General features: G+C 42.6%; 2 protein-coding genes across 2 annotated transcripts; both read right to left on the reverse strand.

Moving 5' to 3' along the window:
• Window positions 1-1,186: 1,186 nt before the first annotated feature.
• On the reverse strand, window positions 1,187-11,138 carry cp (ceruloplasmin). The gene is made up of 24 exons (XM_053430117.1): window positions 10,769-11,138; window positions 9,069-9,313; window positions 8,759-8,971; window positions 7,906-8,079; window positions 7,732-7,823; window positions 7,354-7,516; window positions 7,123-7,261; window positions 6,895-7,034; window positions 6,289-6,429; window positions 6,139-6,183; window positions 5,842-6,056; window positions 5,282-5,432; window positions 4,906-5,118; window positions 4,132-4,336; window positions 3,878-4,017; window positions 3,613-3,741; window positions 3,316-3,422; window positions 3,167-3,222; window positions 2,979-3,050; window positions 2,725-2,816; window positions 2,497-2,636; window positions 2,359-2,415; window positions 1,635-1,740; window positions 1,187-1,512 (listed from the first exon to the last, which is right to left on the reverse strand). The coding sequence occupies exons 1-24, from the start codon at window positions 10,927-10,929 to the stop codon at window positions 1,478-1,480; spliced, it is 3,231 nt and encodes a 1,076-aa protein (XP_053286092.1). The 5' UTR covers window positions 10,930-11,138; the 3' UTR covers window positions 1,187-1,477.
• A 942-nt stretch (window positions 11,139-12,080) lies between these two features.
• tm4sf18 (transmembrane 4 L six family member 18) lies at window positions 12,081-18,609 on the reverse strand. Its single transcript, XM_053430118.1, has 4 exons — window positions 18,184-18,609; window positions 14,333-14,401; window positions 13,539-13,681; window positions 12,081-13,098 (listed from the first exon to the last, which is right to left on the reverse strand). The coding sequence occupies exons 1-4, from the start codon at window positions 18,361-18,363 to the stop codon at window positions 12,900-12,902; spliced, it is 591 nt and encodes a 196-aa protein (XP_053286093.1). The 5' UTR covers window positions 18,364-18,609; the 3' UTR covers window positions 12,081-12,899.
• Window positions 18,610-19,175: the final 566 nt, after the last annotated feature.

A 19,175-nucleotide genomic window follows, 5' to 3' on the forward strand; every position in this document is an offset into this window, starting at 1 on the left:
GCCCAGGAAGAAACTTTTCTGATGTATCACAGCCGGGTCAAACTGCGGATTCAAACACAAAGATCTTTTTTTTTCTAAATTCAGGATTACAGATCCTGAACACATAGATCAGCTGCTTCACGCTGACGTGAGACTGTGCTCATCCAGCCGGACAGATCACAGACTTTAGAACTACCGTGTCTATTTAGAAATGTTAGGATATGAACTCTGGAGAATGTCGAGGAAATCGAATTTGAGTTTGTATGAAGAACGCAGACGGAGATAGTTCAGCTCAGACGTTAAGACAAGTAATGTCACCTGGATAGAGTCTGCAGGAGATGACGTGAATTCTGCTGTGGATATCACATGTGTGTAAAACGTCAAGATGAAATGTATAAATACTTTCAAAAACTTTAGTACTTGGATTCAGATCAAGTTCTGTGAGTTTTTTCTGCACAACTTGATTTTGGAAATACTGATTTGTCAGTATTCCTATGACGTGTAATTACATATTCATTTGTATTGTTGTTTGATGAACTGAATAAACAATAAATAATTTAGTCATAGGCAAAACATTTAACCCAGGAATCACCTTGGAACTAACATCTTGTCACCAGAAGCTCTGTTTGATATGATCACATCTGTCTGATTGTGCCACCTTCTGGTCACAGCCTGAACAGCAACACTACAACCACTAAATAAACTGTTGTCATGAGCTCTGCAAGTACAGGACGAGACGTGAAACTGCAATATTTGTACATTAGATTTGTATTTTATTTCATAGCCTATTTTGAAATTTAGTATTATTAGATTTTTATATATCCCAAAACTTATATTATTATTATATTAAATATTTTGCTAATGACCAAGGTTTGTCGTTTTATTAAAATATTATGCTGAAAAAAACAAAAGCAAGACCTTCTTTGAGAAAAGACAGCTGTTCAACTAAATCAGTGGAATTATAAGAATTTTTCAATTTTAAAAGATGTTAAATGTTATGGGTAATGTTTTATATTTGATATTATGTGTGAATTTACAGAAACTAGAAATTAATATTCTCCCATATCTCATGCAATACATTATTTGTACCCTGGTCCTGGTTTTGAATACACCAGCAGTGCCAAAACAACGTTCCATCAGACTACAGCGCCCCCTGCTGCCTGATTATCATTGTTGGCCACACATAAATTATCCATATAATACTATCGACCTTTGCAGTTTTTAGCTTTATATTTTCCATCAGCCTGCACAGACCAAGACAGGTGTAGTAAAATTCAACAATTAGAACTTTGTTAGAAGGATTGGACGACTCGTCTTAACTTCCTCCGGAGAAAAGTGTACAAATGCAGCCATCTTGCAGAGTTACAATCGGGTACAACTTTTTTGTTGGGTCCATGTTCTCTCCGCTAACATGGAGGAGGCAGTACGTAGCTGTTCATATTAGACAGAATTTATACATGTGTTTTATTATATGTTACATGTTTTTTTCAATATGGATTTATTTTCTTCGACCAAAGAATCCCTTCTTCTTCGCTGTGGAGGAGAAACAAACATATCATCACCTACAAAGCATCATCATCATCATCATCATCATCATCACCATCATCATCATCACCATCATCATCATCATCATCATCTGGCTCCTGTTTCCTTACCTTTCTCAGTCACAGTGTACATGGCCTCCATGCCACCTTTGATGTGATCATTGACGTGACAGTGGAGAAGCCAAGTGCCAGGAAACTGAGGACGCATCTTCACCGTCTGCAGGTGAGAGAGAAGAGAACGTGATCCACTGGTCCAGAGTTTCACACACAGTTCAAACAAACTGTCATTTTTAACCTTGTTCAATTAGTTTGACCATAAAAATCAACAACTTTTTTCAGATATTTTCCTTTTTATTGGTTCTAAAGATGAAGTTTCAAAGATTGTGTAACGTTTCTTTTAAAATAATTTATATTATAATATTAATATTTATTTGTTTGTATCTTATAGCCCCGAGAAGTGTTTTTATATTTGTGTGCAGAACAAAAAATTCACATGTGTCTCTAAAGGCTTAATTAAATTGTTCGCCTTATAACATAATATTTAATGAATTTCTATCTACCCGTCTTTGGAGACACACGATTGTGCACAAGATACAAAATGATCACCTTCAGTTCTCTTAGTTAAAGTGGATCTGTTTCAGAACACAGTATTTTCTGTTGTCTATTTCTTGCTTGTTTGCTCTCAGCAGCAGTTTGTGTTATCATACCTGTTAGTTTTGTTGGATTTGTTAGTTCCTGCAAACACTGATCCCCTAAAACTCATTTGTTGTTGTTAAATTGCAACGAAGACAAAAGGAGTTTTAACAGGAGGTCGCTCAGGTGATGAGGTTTTTACCTGGAATGTTGCTGGAAACAGATCGAACACATCCGTGTTGTGAGAACCTCCGCCGAGCTGCAGAGAGGAGGCGAATGTGTCATCCTGTTTGTGGTTGTAACCTGTGATTGTGTTGGCGTGTGTTGTGTTTTTCCTCACCTTATATTGCACACTGTGTCCGTGCCAGTGTGCTGTGTGTATGTCCACCTCACTGCCCATTCCTATCAGGTACCAGTACACCTTATCCCCCACCTCCATGGTCAGACCATTCAGGTTACCGTACATGAAACCATTAATGGCTGCAAGAAAACCCACACACACAGAAAGTTGTACATTTTTTCCCATGTCAGAATAACCTGTTTGATTTTACTTGTGCGTTTATCTCACCGTGCATCTTGTTGCTCTCAATGAAAGTTTCATCGTCCTTTAAATTTGGGCGAGGGCTTCTGATGTGGGTCCTGATGTTCTCATCCAGATACCTGCAGGAGGAAAGTCATCATCAAGTACAATACAAGAACAGATGTGATTGTTCCTGGAAGAAGTCAGATACTGCACATTAGACCTCCGCCCCTCATCCATTCATCCTCCTTCTTTCATCCCTACCCTCATCCATTCACCCTCTTCTTCATATTTAGACTCACCAGCTTTCATTCTCATCAAAAATCAGGAAAAGCAGAGCGAACTCTTCCACTTCTTTCTTTAGTCCCAGACTCCTGGAGGCAGATTGATGAAACAACACGTCAGCACTTCGCTGTAATTATGACGCTTAATAACACAACCCAGTGTAAACATGTAATATAATAATGCTTCACAATGCAGAAAATCTCACCTAGACCAGCTACGGCGACAAATCACCAGCGAACCAATCAGCCCGCTGTACATATCCTTGAGAACAGGGAAAAAACATGTGTTGCTGTGTTAATGCCTGTGTCTATGTGTGTCTGTGTGTGTTTTTGTGTGTGTGTTTGTGTAACATACCTTGACAACATCCACAGTGGAGTAGTATGCCGACACAGAACAATCCTCCTGCTCTAAGGTCGGGCCTGTGTTCTTTGTAACGTACCAGGTGTAGGTGTGAGTCTCACCTGGGAAAACACAACCATTAAAAAAAACACAAGTTAACCAGGATTTATACAGTTTATATAGATATCATAATCATCATAACCATTCAATCAATATGCATATGTCAGCAGCAGCAATCAACTGGATTACAAAGGAAAACAAGCATTTTCATGAAATCAGCTTCCTGACAGCTGCTCTCCTGCCTGTGTGCACCTGGTGGGGTGGGGTGGACCTCAGGGACGTCTGTCTTGACTCCACTGGCGTGAATAGAGTAAGGTCTGGACGCCATGTTCTTGAAAACCACAGACACCTTGTCCCCAACATCAGCGTGAATCATCGGACCTGAGAGGAAGAGAAAGAACCCGATCAGGCTACATGATGTCTAACGTCTTTAAAATGTGAGTTCATACTTCAACTGCACTGTGTTTGCGTCAGATCAAGAAAGTTCTGTTCTGCTTTCCCACCCTTGAGAACCTACCCATAATTCCCAGGTGTTCCATATCGGCCGTTCTCTCCACCTGCTTGGTGAATTTGCTGTTGGTGAACTGGCGGTACACCACCTTCTTGTAACTGGAGCCGATGAAGCCCCCCTGCTTGTCCAGGAAGACAGGAGCCGGACTGCAGGGGGACACAAATCATTTCATTTAAAAAAATCACTCACACAGTCAAGAACTGTTTTTAGTGACTGGAATCAGGACAGAATAACGTCGGGGGGGACGGTAGTGTCTATACCTGTCATGACCTCGGAACATCTCGGCCTCCCAGGTGCGGTTGGGAGCGTAGTCCCAGTCTATTTCCATGGCGGCGATGTAGTATGTTTTCGAGTGGAGCATGATCTCGCCCTGCCGCTGATAGATTCTGCACTTCGTTACTGTGTAGTTGGCTCTCATGCCGCCTCGATAATGCATCACTGTCGGAGACACCACTTCAAACTGACCTGAAACACACATTACACGTACAAAACTTAACGTTAAAACCCAAACCTCGATCAAGTGGAAGTGGTTTTTATATTGTTGTTTTTATGTTGAGTGCAACAACGAACGACACCAGAGCAATTTCCTGTACGTGCAAACATACTTGGCAAATAAAAAAATTCTGATTCTGATTCTGATTTGTGTTATTCAGTTGTCAGAAGTCGTTCCGTCCTCGCTCGGCCACGCACGTACAGGTTTGTCATCACATGCTTACGTTTTCTTGAGGTGCTTAGTGTGGTGGTACACAAATCAAGCGCGCAGGTGCAGTGGTTAAAACAATTTAATTGTGTTTTTGTGTGCTGTTGTGTGTCTGTGGTGACCAATTTGTGTTTTGACGATGTTTCTGTTCGGTTTTGCATTTGTCAAACGACGAGCATGAAGAAGTGGTATTACTTTTTAGGACTTGTTCAGGCTTTTCGTGATGGTTAAAGGGAGACATGATTTCTCCAGGAACCTATATCGTAAGAATAAGTGTAAAATATGTTGTCATAGGGCGTTAATTGACTGGGTGGAGCCGGAGGGAGACGTGTACCCATGCTGTCCGGCACCATCGTGACCGTGTGCGAGATGTGAGGGAAAACGCTGATGCTGTCTCGTCTGTTCTGGCGATAGATGAAGCGGTTTCCCTGGAAGTGAAGGCTGTTGATGTCCGTCTCCGAGCCGAGTCCCGACAGGTGCCACGTTACTTTGTCCCCCTTGCACATGGTCAGACCGGGGAGGTTCCTGTACACAAACCCATTGATAGCTAAAAAGCAGAGCACAGAGAAAAAAACATCGGTTTCAAAATCTGCCACGATAGAACCACAATTCCTCCTCTCCAGCATGAAAATAAACAGATACAGACACATGTAAGATCTTTACAGGTAATAAACAAGCCGCCATGTGATCAGTGTGTGTCTCCTACGCACAGTGCATCTTGTTGCTCTCCATGAAGCCCTCGTCCTCCTTGTTTACAGTGCTGGCAGCAGTGGTGTAGGCCTTGATGTTGTCATCCAGGTACCAGCTCAGGTTCTCGTCGAACACCGTGGCCATGAGGTGGAACTCCTTATCAAAGTGTTTCTACGTGAGGAGGAGAAGAGGAAACGTGTCACACTGTGGTTTCATTATGACTCATTAACCTGTCTTCTATTCTGTAATGTTTATTCTATAAAATAAAGGTCTTCATATCGGCTATAGACTATCGGCCGATTTTTGTCAGACAACCGATAAATTGGAGGGGCTGAAATATGGTCTCACGGTTGGTGCTTCGCTGGTTTGTCAAAAAAGTTTTCCTAGTCCAGCTTGATGTCAAACTTGAAACAAACCGACTATGAACTAGCACCTTGTTATAAACTCCACATCATCTGAAAGGGGCGTTTCCTAGGACTAAACATTCTTCTGCTCATGCTGTCTTTAGAACAGGAAACACAAACTTTTTATAAAGGGGGAACTTGAGGTTGAAGTTGAATTCCTCTGAGTCTGTCCTCACCTGTACTCCTTTCTCCAGTGTTCCCTGTCTACAGATGAGGAGGGGTCCCACCAGTCCAGAGTTGGTGTCTTTGACAGGGTCCACTGCAGAGTAGTAGAGGTACGTGAGACAGTCGGCCTCTCCTCCCACCGGACCAGCACCAACCGGCACCGTCCACTCGTAGGTGTGCACCGTCCCAGGTTTGACCAGAGCCGCTGGTAGAGGAGTCACTACTCCTGAAAACCCCAGAGGAGGAGAACCATTAGAATGAAAAGGGATCTCTGTAGGGAATGGTGAGAATTAAAGATTTGAACCCACTTGGTTCCCTCTTCAGCTCTCGTAATTTCTTGGCTGTGTGAGTCTCTGAGGAAAAGACGGACGAGGGACACATGAAAACAGATGAAGAAACTCTCTAGTGATAAGACATCTCACGCACCGATAACCAAGTGAGCACATGCATGTATTTACCTTCAGGTTCATTGAAATAGAGCGTCCCGTCCTGCTCCACGTCGTACTGAACACCGTGCGGCTGTATGGAGTACGGTCGGCTGGCTTTGTTCTTGAACACCACATTGATGGTGTCCCGCTCTTCAGCTCGCAGCACCGGACCTGCAGTCACAGACAGGAAGTGGAAACTTAAGACAGAGTCCCTCAACAGGACATTGAGTTGGGAGACATCTGAAGTGAAAACTCCAAATCTAAGACATGGGACTGCAAATGAAAAGTCTCCCAGGAATATGTATTAAGCTGTTTTGAAACAGGAGGCAAAGATCCACACAGCAGAATAAAAATAAGATCCTGGTGACGTAAGTCAAACACTGGAAATAGGAATTAACAAGATTCTCATGGAAACCATTTATTTTCATTCATTCCTGGATGAGTAGACAATTGTTTTACATTCGACAATTGAGCAGTTGATTGACAGATAATTAACTGACAGCTTCTCAAATATGAGCACTTGCAGCTTTTCATGTCATTTTAATCCAAATATATTTTTCCTGGCAAATAAGGGACTTCTTTCCCCCCACAACCTAAAATCACATCACGTGCCACCTGAATAAAAGCCTGGATTACCCAGAATTCCGAGGTGTTTCTCCTCTGGGCTGCGTAGCATCTTGGTGAGGAAGGTGTTGTCAGTGTATTCCTGGTAGTGAACCTTCTTGTAGCTGCTTCCGATGCGTTTTGGACCTCTGGTTACAAAACTGTCTGCCTCTCTGCACACACACAAAACTCACAGACGTCAGAGAACCAGTGTGTGTATGTGTGTGTGTGTGTGTGTGTGTGTGTGTGTCAGTAACCAACCCGTCAGTGGGTAGGGTAGGAGCATAGTCCCAGACCTCCTCTTCAGCAGCGATGAAGAACTGCCTGAGTTCACCATGAGGCCGGGCCTTATGGACGTTGGGGAAACACTTCTTGATTTCAAAGATCGCCTGCATTCCAGCTTCATGACAACAACAACACAAAACCAGTTTTAGCCTCCACACAGTGGTGGGACACGTTTCTTTTCCTGGGCGACCTCGGGTGTGAGCTCACCCATCAGATGGTCGTTGACCGTGCACGTCAGCAGCCAGTGCCCGGGGTTATCTGCGGTCATCTGAGCCATGGAGCTGAGGCCTGGGAACAGACTGATGGTGTCTGTGTGGTGGTTCTGAGTGGTCAGGATCTGCCCGTGGAAATGGACTGAGTGCATGTCAACCTGTTGAGCAGGGAGGACATTCAAACAACTTTTGACTTACCATATCTTTGCTTGAGGACATTTTGAGGTATTTGAATACCTCTGTATTCTCCTTTTTAAACTTTAGTGTGGATAGTATTCATCCCCTTTGCAGAAACTGCTTTAAACCCAAGTTAAAAGTTACAACCCAAAAAGAAGCCAGATATTTTGGTTAACAGTTATGATGGGATAGTTACCTCGTTCCCTAAACTAAACAAATGCCAGTGGATATTGTTGCCTTGACACATGCTCAGTCCCAGCAGGTTACCATACAGAAAGCCGTTTATACCTGCAACACACACTCAGGGTTACATGTGTGTATTCATGAGTGTGTGTGTGTGTGTGTGTGTGGATGTGATGCTGCTCCTCACCATGCATCTTGTTGCTTTCTATGAAATCTTCGTCCTCCTTCAGGTTGGCAGATGGACTGGTGATGTACTTCTTGATGTTTTCGTCCAGGTACCAGCTGAAGTTCTCGTCCGACACCATGAACAGCAGAGCGTACAGGTAGTCGCCGGACTTGTCGCCATGTAAGTCCAGGGTTCCTAGAAGAGAGAGGAGATATTATATTATATTATACTGCATTACATTGCATATTGCAATCTGACACTGTTCACTGTTTTGCATCTTGCATTTCACTTTTTACTTCACTTTTTATATCTTTATCTATTATATATATTTTATTTAGATATGTTTATGTCTAAATAATGTTACTTTGTATAAATATTAGAGAAAGGGAGTAAATAAGAAGTAAATAGTGAGTAAATATATATTGTTTCTTTTTATTGCTTTTCTTATCTGTGTTGTATTTATTGTGTTTTTATGTTTTTATGTTTCTATGTTCATTGTATGCACCAATAACCAGAGCAAATTCCTTGTAGGTGTAAACCTACTTGGCAATAAATACTTCCTGATTCTGATTCTGATTCTGATTCTGAGATAAGTAACCAAGTACACACTGCAGTACCAATTTAAGGTATTTTCATTTTATGTTTTGTCACATTTAAGTTCACCCTATCTGGATTGCACACACTGGTGAACATCAGTCACACAAGTTGATCATCAAGATTCATAGTTTATTCTCCAGATCCACACAACAGTTTAATGGGTTTTCCATGATAACCTCCACTTTCCTGTTAAGTTATGTTTGTTCAATCTTACTTACAAACAAATGCACACGGGTTAAAAACACTTGGTATTTGAAGGGCTAAAAGGTTCCAGTACCTGTTTTACAGATAATGAGTGGTCCTATGAGTCCTGAGTTGATGTCCTTTGGAGCGCTGACATGAGAGTGGTAGAATCTGGTCAGACAGTTGCCGTCCTCATTAGTCGGGCTGTGGATTTCCGGGAGGGTCCACTCGTAGGTCATGGCTGCACCAGGAGCCACAGAGTCGTCCCGCTTCAGCTCTGGACTTGTGCCATCTGGGTAGAGGGCTCCTGAGGAGACAAACACAACCACAGTCATACAGGTGTGTGTGTGTGGGGGGGGCGTCTCAGTGAGTCCTGTCTGCCCCTGCTGGGGTCCAGGCCTCACCCTCGTTGCCCTTGCTGTAGTTCAGTCCATGTGGGTGGATGCTGTAATGTCTGGACGCGGCGTTCTTCAGGTGGACTGTCACTGTGTCCCCCTCCTCGGCCATCAGCAGAGGTCCCAGGTAGCCCAGCCAGTCCGGCTTTACCACCTCTATCCTGTAGGTGGCGTCGCTGTATTGCTTATAAACAGCCTTCTTATAGGTGGGGCCGATCCGCTGGGGGCCTCGCTTTAGGAAAACAGAGGCTTCTCTACAAGGTGATCCAAGCAGAGAGAGAGAGAGAGAGAGAGAGAGAGAGAGAGAGAGAGAGAGAGAGAGAGAGAGAGAGAGAGCATTTTACTTATTATTATTCTGTCTATTACAGTTGAAATAATAAGGAAATAGATTCAAAATATATTTTTTCATAGCAGACATTATGATTTTTCATCATAAGAACAGTCAATGGGAATGAGAACACCCAGCATTAAAAATATCAGGACTCTGAAACTATTTTTTAATTATTTACGCCTGTGCTTTTGATACGCTGTAAAAAAAAAAGGCAACAATTAGAAAGGCCCATTATTCCAAAACCTAGAAATAAAAATATATTATACAAGAGGTCAACTAGATGAGAGGTGTCACTTCTGAAAAAGAAACTAATTTAAAATCTGATAAAAGACACAAACCAATTAACACTTGAAAAATAAACATATTGAAATGATTGTTAATGGCAGAGACTTCAGTTTATGTCCCATGTGTTTTTTAACATTAAATCAATAAATGTGCAGTTTTTTATGAGTTGTTCTTTATGGTTTTGCATTGGTTGAATTGTTACTGCTACAGTCTAATGTCTTTATGTGTCTCATTAAAGCTAAAAGGTAAAAGCAAAATGCACATTGGACAAATAACGCATCCATATGTTCATCAAACGTCTTCAAGGTTCAAGGATACTGTCCTGTGGGGACAATTCTAATCTATAAGGGTCCAGGCTGAGGTCAATCCCAGCTGACGTTGGGCGAGAGGCGGACTGCACCCTGGACGGGTCACCAGTGTTTTGCAGGGCGGACATAGAGACAAACTACCCGACCCCCCGTCTGCAAGTCTTTGGACTATAGGAAAAGTGAGAACATGCAAACTAGTAATTCTCGTGATTCGATCCAGAAGAGCTACTCCACCAGCAGATAACATAAACTATACAAAAACAAACTCTGCAGGGTTAATGGTCAAAGTTAAGGCCAATGACATCAGGGACAAGTGAATCCCTGTCTCTGTTTGTTCTGCATGTTGACAAAGTGTGTCCAGACCAGATGGAAACAGTACGAGGGGTGACGGGGGTTCAGCCAGGAGCGCATGCAGCCCTGTCCGTTATACCACCAGGTCAGTCAGGGGTCCTTCTTCTATTCATGCACATTTAAAGATGTGCAAGTTCAAATGGAAATCACTGGATTAGCTCAGGGGTTTTATTGGAGAGAATTGGCAGCTGTACCAGTACGGACACGTAGGAGGTGGAGATGGGAGATTTTGTCTGTATGACTTTAAATGCTAATAATATCAGTGAGGGTTTTCTGTATTAGTAAATGATCTGTTTATACAGAACTTCTCTATCACACATCCTACAAGAGCCAGAGTGAGACATGGAGCCGGGAGTCGAACCATAGGTCTGACTCGCTCTACCCCGTGTTCGCCTCAAGAGGACACCGTTGCAACACAACGATTGTGTACTTACTCGTCCTCGTCCAGGGTGCGGTTCTGAATGATGTTCATCCCGCTCGGGGCATAGTTCCACGACACCTCCTCGATCCTGAGGAAGTACTCTCTCCTCAGGCCGGACACGCCTGCTGCTCCACAGCAGAGCAACAACCAGCTCCACGCCGCCAGCCCATGCATGCTGAGGATGTAAAGTGTCGGCACCAGCGATGAGCAAATCCAAGAGGTAAACTGCCCGGGGGGGTGAAGACGATGAAGAGGAAGACAGTCGACTGACAGCAGCTCGGTCTGTCTCAGAGACCTGAACTCTGTGGGGGTGTTTATATTCCCTCAGCTGGGAAAGATCCAAGGGAACAGGGGTCACTGACCATCAGAGATACACTGTCAGAAATGTCCCGTATTTTGACATCAGTTGGTTTCAGTGGAGGGTTTGATGCAACCTTTGATCGAGGGTTTGAACTTGTGTAAGAGCCGACTCCATCCAATCTGTTATCAAAACTGAGGGGCTGCAACCAATCCGCGGGGACATTGGCCGAGAGGAGGGGTAACACAAGGGCCAACACACAGAGACAAACACAATTTAGAGTCTCCAGTGAACCTGACCTTAACACCCTGGGATTCAAACCCAGAACCTTCTGGCTGTGAGGCGACCATGACCACTGCCAAGCCAGGACCAGAAATATTGTCATTTTCTGTGCTTGTGTAAACAGACATGTCTGGTGAAGTCCTGGAGCGAAAACTCTTTTCACGTTTGATCCAGTTGAAGACGACGCTCAGGCCTCACACCATTACCTCCCCTGAATAAACCCAATAAGTCCAATCGAGTGGTTTAATGGTTTTAACATCTGATTTTCACATATCTATCGCTCAAGGTATTTAAAGACACTTAATACTGCGGAGAAGAGTAACCGACGCCGAGCAGGACTTCTTCAGAGAGATAGGGATTTAGCCTTGGCGGAGGTATGCACGCCCCCGAGCACCGTTCTAGTTTATCAATAATTTCAGGTTTGTATTTCATTTTTATTTATCCTGTTCCCTGGATTTAAAAAAAAGGGCTTCCACACACTGTGGCAGCCGTGTCATTTACTGGAACATGACTTGTGAGGGTTCGTCTCCCAGGGTCAGAGGTCGTATTTACTCACCTTGGGTCCTGATCAATAACAGGGCAACTGGGGAAATTCCAGGACACAAATTCTACTGCAGGAACTGATTAGGACACACAAACTGGGTCACAAAGCAAACACACACACACACAATGTATGCGATCGACCCCTTCGTGAGTCAGCTGACATCGATGAGGTTTTGTCTCTCCACCGTAATCAAACACAGGATTTATAAATGGAAACAGTTGTTTTTTTTATTATTCAAGGCAGAACATAGAAACATACATTATAAAAATATGTCACTAAAATATATATAAAATGTGTTAACACTTAACTAGGATCTGAAGGAAATAGAGACAATTTACAACAAAATACTGTGAAACTGAGAACAAATGCACGCACACACGCACACGCACACACACACACACACACACACACACACACACACACACCTGCTTGTAACACATGCAACAGAAAAGGACACTTCACGATGGAATGATGGAACTTCATGATGGAAGCTTCTTTTGTCCGGACTAAAGTTGTCACGCAAAAGGCTGTGTTGCGTGACAATTACACAAATAACTCTGTGCGGCCTATTGTCCTGTGAACTACACCAGATTGTAATTTATTTTGTTACTGTAATTATCAATGACACTCCAAATGTTTTGGATAATTTGCATATAGGCTTCTTAAATTGACATTCACCGCCCGAGCAAATGAAGATCATCCTGCTTTTCCTGTGGAGTGGACAGAACACGCACACGCACACACACACACACACACACAAACAAACACAAACATCGATGACTGCAAACTGATTTTGCCAGTTTAACCACTGCAAACTTGGAAATGATCCCACACAGATGACATGGTTGGCAGACGTCCATGACAAAGCATGTGTGAATGTGTCTAAACAGTGTGTTGTGTTGTACTCATACACACACACACACACAAACACACACAGTGCTGCAGGCGATGAGGCTATTTTTAATGTTCACGTGCACAACTAGTACGTCTGTGCAGGTGAGAGTGTGTGTGTGTGTCTGTCTACATGTTCAGACTGTACTCCTGCTTGTAGCAGCAGGGCCGGCACACGGCGTTGACCAGACCGCTGCCGAGCTGCAGGAGGCAGATGATGAACTCCAGCGCGGCCAAACCCAGCAAAATACACAACAGACCCACGTTCCACTCCACGATGTGTATCGGCTGGAGACACCGAGACCACGTCTCCGGCTGCAGCAGATACCTGGGACACACAGAGAGAGAGAGAGAGGAGAGAGAGAGGAGAGGGAGAAGTGAGGCTGGAACCCAGATCCACGGAATTCTTTATCACTTTTCTTTAACATCCCAGGGAATAATGCTTCAATCTTGATGTGTGTGTGTGTGTGTCTGTGCAAGTTGGTGCCGATCAAAACATAAAACATCTGGATTTTAAAGAGACTCGCTCCTCAAACCATAAGACAAATAGGTTTTTTATGTACTGGACAGAAATGCTCTGCTTGCTTTGTTATTTCAATCATCAGATAAAAGCATTTTCAACTCGTTTCGGTCAACTTCCTGTTATGATGTTGATATCACTGGTGGAATCTTAGGAATCATTTGTCAGGTCCTTCTGCTCTTGTTAATCATCTGTTATTGTTAATTTATTACAGGTTGATATGAGTTATTATGACAGTGTGCTCCTACCTGCCCCCCTGGTCTGCAAACGGGTAGGTCCACCCGTACGAGGTGAAGCACTGCGGCCCCTGCACCAGGGCGAACCCGGACATGACGAAACAGTAGCCGGAGCCCACGAGGCCGATGACAGCTGCCAGCACGGAGCCGCACATCTTCAGGGGAACACACAGACACACACAGAGGACACGCACACGTTTGGATATTTGTGCAACCGTCTTTTACAAAGAAGCAGCTGTTTCATTTCTCAGATATTAACAGCTGCTATACACACACACACCCACACACACACACACACACACAAACACACACACACACACACACACAAACATACACACACACACAGAGACACACACTGTTTGATTTGCATTTATGGTTTGTGGTTTGGATTGTTGATTCTCTGCTGCACAACAACGTTTCCTTTTGTAGGAAGCGTAATAACTGAACTAAAGTAAAGACACAAACACTGCAGCTGTGGGTGTGATTTAAGATGAATTTGCTACACAACAATGGGTCCCTTGTTGAATTATCATAGCTGGATTATCAAAGATGGATTAGAATCAGCATTCCGCCCCCAGAAAGACGCTGTGTGGCTCAAGAAGCAGGTTATTCAAAAACAGCTAAATTAGATAAAGAAAGTAAATAATTGTTTTGATGGAGAGACAGGAATAGAGCAGCTTGTCATAGTGTGTCTCACTGCACACACCCTTCATACTTGTACAAGGTCCTTGACCAAAAAAAACCTCTGGGGAATTCTACCACCTGTATATTTATAGCAAAACACATTAGATTGATAAGAATCTCACCATTAAACTCTCATTCCAGCAGCAGCTACATTTCCCCAGAGTGATGAAGACAACAGCCGGAAGCAGCATCTGCAGACACACACAAAGGGCAATGTTTCACAACACTTTCACTTCTCGTGCATCGTGGATGACATGATGTAAGCAGTGAGAAAATAAAGAACAATCAGTGGCAGGTTGGAACTGTGTCTTTTGTTAGTCGAGGACAGACACACAACCTTTCAAAGGACCCGAGTTCAACTCAACTTTATTTGCACAGACCCAAAAGCCAACGTACATCATCTCAAGGGATTTGACACGGTCAGGTTCAGATGTGGTTCCCACAATGAGCAGCAGAGAGAAAAACAAAAATAACTATTTGGTTTGAGTTGGGCTGAGAGGAGAGAAATGGGGGAGAGAGGAGGAGAGAGAGAGGAGGGGTGTGCAGGGACAGCTGTGTGGAAGTCCAGGACCCATCATCCACATCATCTGTGTATCAAGATCAATTTCATTTCATTATTATCATTATTATTTTAGACTCAGCTGTTTAATTTGTCAGGTCTGACTCGTTCATATATGTTCATATATTTAGACATTTTATTCTCATAATCAGAGTTATAATTTGGGTTATTACATGAAAAATAAAATTCCTTGAAAGACCGATATAGCAAAAACTGGAAAAGCTTTTCAATTTTTCAATTATGCTTATTGTTGCAAACATCTAGTTTATATTCATCTGCCTGTAAGTGAAATTATTTGTTTTTTATACTGATTATATATGATTGTTTTATTTTTCCACAAATCAGTGAAGAATGGTAAACACTATTGATGGTAATATATTATTTGCTATCTTCTGTGCGTCGTATTAGTGGGACTTGATTATTTTTTACTTTAATTTTTAGATTGGTGTTCCTGGTTCAGCCTTATAGTTTGTATTTGTTTATAACTGGGATGTTAATATGCAAATGTGGGATATTATGAGATCACATGAAAACCCGATTCCCTGGAAGGACTTCTGACGGGAAGTGTTTCAGGATCAGTGTTTCCTGTGCAGGAGAGGAACTCCCTTTAGACTTTATTTAAGTTTTTTGAACAAATCTTTTAACCTTGCAGAACTTTTAAATACTAAAATTATATAAAAAAAACTATTTAAAACCTTAAAACACATAAAGTAGAAGATGCAGTAAACAGGGACTCAGTTACAATATATCCACAGTAATTAGTGAACTGTTGGTGCAGGTCCAGAGAAAAATTCATTAAGTTTCATCTTCTCTGGATCCAAATGCAGTTTACATCCATGTGATAACTGTTGAGCTGTTTCCCGCTGCACCAGCTGTCAGATCAACACAGTGTGTTGCTAAAAACACAGTTTGACTTAGAACCATAAAACCATAAAGTCAGGACATGCTGAATTAAAGGAGCAGATATAAAATGATTTATTGTGGACTATAATGACAAAGGACAAATAAGAACGATGGCTCCATAAAGGCTGTGCTACAGTCTGTGCTAAAGCAGCAGCTGAGATACAAACGAGGCGACTCTCCATCCGTTTGTGTCCCGAGTCTGTTTCCCCCCCGCTCCTCTTTCCTGCGCCGCTGTCTCTAGATCACATCCTAACAGAGGGGAGGGAAGTTCCCAAGGTTCAACAAACACACAAAGATCAGGAGCATCTTTATGTTCACATCCTGGACGTCCCGCTAAACGTCATCCTTCACCAGAGGCAGAGAGAGAGGGGGAGACGGAGGGAGGGAGGGAGGGAGGGAGAGAGGGAAGGGCTCACAATGTGGAGGGAAGTGCTCAGTGAGTAAGGAAGAGAGGAAGAGGGGAAATACGAGCGAGGGACGGAAGGAAGGAAGCTAAAGATAGATTTTTTTCTCAGAGGGGTTCGATTTGCTCTTTGACTCTTTAATGTTCTGTCATTCCACAACGAGATGCTTTTAAAAGTATGACATATGCATAAAGGAATATTTATCAGTTATCAGTTCCTCATTGGTCTAATTTGTAGTTTTACTAATATCTGTATCGTTGAGAAAGAACCCAAAAATATAGACATAGAAAACTATGCTCATTGATATAAGACCTAAACGTATTTAAAACGTCATATTTGAGTGTATTCGACACTTTTTAAGGCCTTAAATTCAGATTATTAAATGTTATACTTCTAAAGGAAGCTGCTGGTAAATCAAGTCTTTGAAATAATGATGAATACGCTCAAGCTCCGGCTTCTTAAGAATCTGTCGAATTAATAAATCTCCACAGAAAAGTCAAGCAGGTGATAAACGCTTCATATTAAAAGGTCGAACATTTATAGAGTATTTCAGTTGCACGCTCACTTGTTCTGACCAGTGTTTCCTTTTACTTGCCCCACGCATATGAAATAAAAACAAGTGTCCCACAGAGTGATCAGTCAGCTCGGTTAATCTCGTCTGGAGGAGAAGAAAAATAAACAATCCCTCCTCTGTTCCGGCCTGAGACCAAACTGAAAGATCCTTTCTGCTCCGAGCATAAACCCGTCAGATCAGCTGCATGTGGAGCACACAGATTAACTGCAAACTCACACAACACAGCATTGTTCTCCACACACAAACACAAACGCACTCCGTCTGAATGGTGCTAAGGACGAAATAATAATCTTTACTTTGAGTTAAAACATCTGTCGTGTGTAAAGTAAAGTGAAACTACAGCTGTGAAGAGAAAATCTAGTTAAAAAATAGCAGCATTTGTTCTATATGAACCGTTTAATAAAGAGAAATGAAGAGTCTACAGACACGCTGCCACCACAGGGTCGACGTGTGCCAGCGTCTGAATCTGCACAATGAGGCAGTAACACATTCATAACACAACCGAATCTTCTGAAGAGAGTTTTTACTTTCACAAGATTCAAACGGAGCCAAACAACCTGCGGATGATTTACCGGTTTCGAAGAAAATCTTATCGTGAGCTAACAAGAGTTTATCTTGAGCAATCTCGAAACCAGTGACCCCAATTAAACCTGCACCCAGTTCAGCCTCTGACGCAGCAAATAATCCAAACTGATAATTTAATGAGGCGGAAACAAAGGCGGAGTATTCAAATCCTCCTCCTCCTACTCTAACCTTCACCTCACTTCATTCATCAGTGATTATTTTTGTCATAATCAAAGTCAGATGTTAAACTTTTATATAGAACAAGACAAATTATAACAACATGAGGATACAAATCTTTACTTTACCAAAAAAACCTTTTCAGTTTTCTGTATGTAAAGAAATAATGTTGAGGATTTGAACTTGAATTTCTAAATTCCCCTGTTTTAGAGTCAGACGTTTTTAATTGATCTGCTCCTGTTTGCTGTGGCTCCTGTTCGATATCTATGATTTCGTCCATAGTTCACTTTATAAAATGAATATTCCATCAGCTCATGGAGCCAAATCCCTCTTTTACTGTGAAGCACCTGCAGGAAGTGACCAGACAAAATGGCAACAACTCAAAAATACAGCACCTGAGCCTGAATATCAAGTTTTTTTATCTCATTCAAAGAGAAAAATATCAATTCTAGATATTAAACTTTTTTAAACAGCTTTAATAACTGTTGAGAAAAAGTAAAATTCAATGTAAATTTAAAAAAATCGACTATATTTTGATCTTAATTGAAGTGTGGTCAAAATACTGGTGATGAAAAGGAATAGGTGGAGCTCAGCTGTCTTTACAATGTGTCACTGCCACTTACATTTGCTTTGGATTTCCCCGACAATTAAAGTTCCCATTTGACCAAACTGACTAAAACTGTAAAAAGCAGCCAATGGAATAAATCTAACAAAACCAGATGATCTAACTAGTGGACGTCTTCGTGGGAACTAAACTGGGAAAGAATCCAGAATCTCCTTGTTTCCACTCACCAGGATTCCTCCACCTCCTAGTCCACCAAAGTACCAGATGTAGCTGGCCAGGCGGTCCTGCTGGATGTAGGTGGTGTCCCCCATAGGAAACAGCAGCAGCAGGTTGGCAAGGATACAGCAGAGGGCCAGAGGCAGCAGTGCCAGACCCAGAGTCCTGGCGAAGCCCACGGAGCAACACATCGTTCACCCAGAGACGCACACACAGCCGCAGGGACGAGAGCCGAGGAGTGGAGTGGGCCGAGGAGACCCGCGGAGGAAGAGAGGCAGGGGAGGGGAAGGGTCGGAGCAGCTGTGGAGCCAGGAAACCAAAACCAGTGACGGGAGTTTGCTGGTGAATGTGTGTGTTTGTGTGTGTCTGTGTGTTAGTGCTGAACAGATGCTGCTTCCCTTACTGACGGGGTTCTGCCATGACACAACGCGCGCCAGGAAACACTCGCAGGAAGGAAGCTGACCAATGGCTGCACAGAGGTCAGTCACAAATGGGGGGAAATCTAGCAAGTAGATGTGAGTGTGTGTGTGTGTGTGTGTGTGTGTGTGTGTGTGTGTGTGTGTGTGTGTGTGTGTGTGTGTGTTTCCCACAGCCAGCAGGGCCTCAATCAGCTCTCTAAAGAATATCTGAGTCATAACAACGGGTTTACATGTTTAATACCTAATCACTGCATTCCTTCTTAATCCCTTTCCCTACATGGAGAACACATTCATACATTGTGAGTGATGAGTCTGTAGAATATCAAGAAAAGGTCAGAACGAGGTCACACTGCTGGAGGTGAGATCTGGAAAATGGTTATTGACTGTCCAAAATCAAAAAGATAGTCATTTGGTGGGTGAAGCAATCAGTGGATTGATTGATTCAATGTCTAATGAGCAAAATACGTTTGATAAACAAATGATCATTTAGGTAAATATTTATCTTCTTCACCGTGAATCTCTTGGCGTTGGATCATGAAACCGACAAAACAAGCAAAAACAAAATGAAAACGTGCATGATGGAA

Source organism: Pleuronectes platessa, chromosome 9 (genome assembly GCF_947347685.1).
Source record: "Pleuronectes platessa chromosome 9, fPlePla1.1, whole genome shotgun sequence".
Lineage (NCBI taxonomy): Eukaryota > Metazoa > Chordata > Actinopteri > Pleuronectiformes > Pleuronectidae > Pleuronectes > Pleuronectes platessa.

Bases quoted from the DNA above. Each gene is read 5' to 3' on its own strand.
- cp (XM_053430117.1), bottom strand. From the start codon at position 10,929: ATGCATGGGCTGGCGGCGTGGAGCTGGTTGTTGCTCTGCTGTGGAGCA. The intron at 3,423-3,612 runs GTGCACACAGGC...GTGTTTTCCCAG, and splicing joins GGTCCACCCCACCCCACCAG to GTGAGACTCACACCTACACC. The intron at 2,637-2,724 runs GTGAGATAAACG...GTTTTCTTGCAG, and splicing joins TGAGAGCAACAAGATGCACG to CCATTAATGGTTTCATGTAC.
- tm4sf18 (XM_053430118.1), bottom strand. From the start codon at position 18,363: ATGTGTTGCTCCGTGGGCTTCGCCAGGACTCTGGGTCTGGCACTGCTG. The intron at 14,402-18,183 runs GTGAGTGGAAAC...GTGTGTCTGCAG, and splicing joins TAGGAGGTGGAGGAATCCTG to ATGCTGCTTCCGGCTGTTGT. The intron at 13,099-13,538 runs GTAGGAGCACAC...TGTGTGTCCCAG, and splicing joins TTTGCAGACCAGGGGGGCAG to GTATCTGCTGCAGCCGGAGA.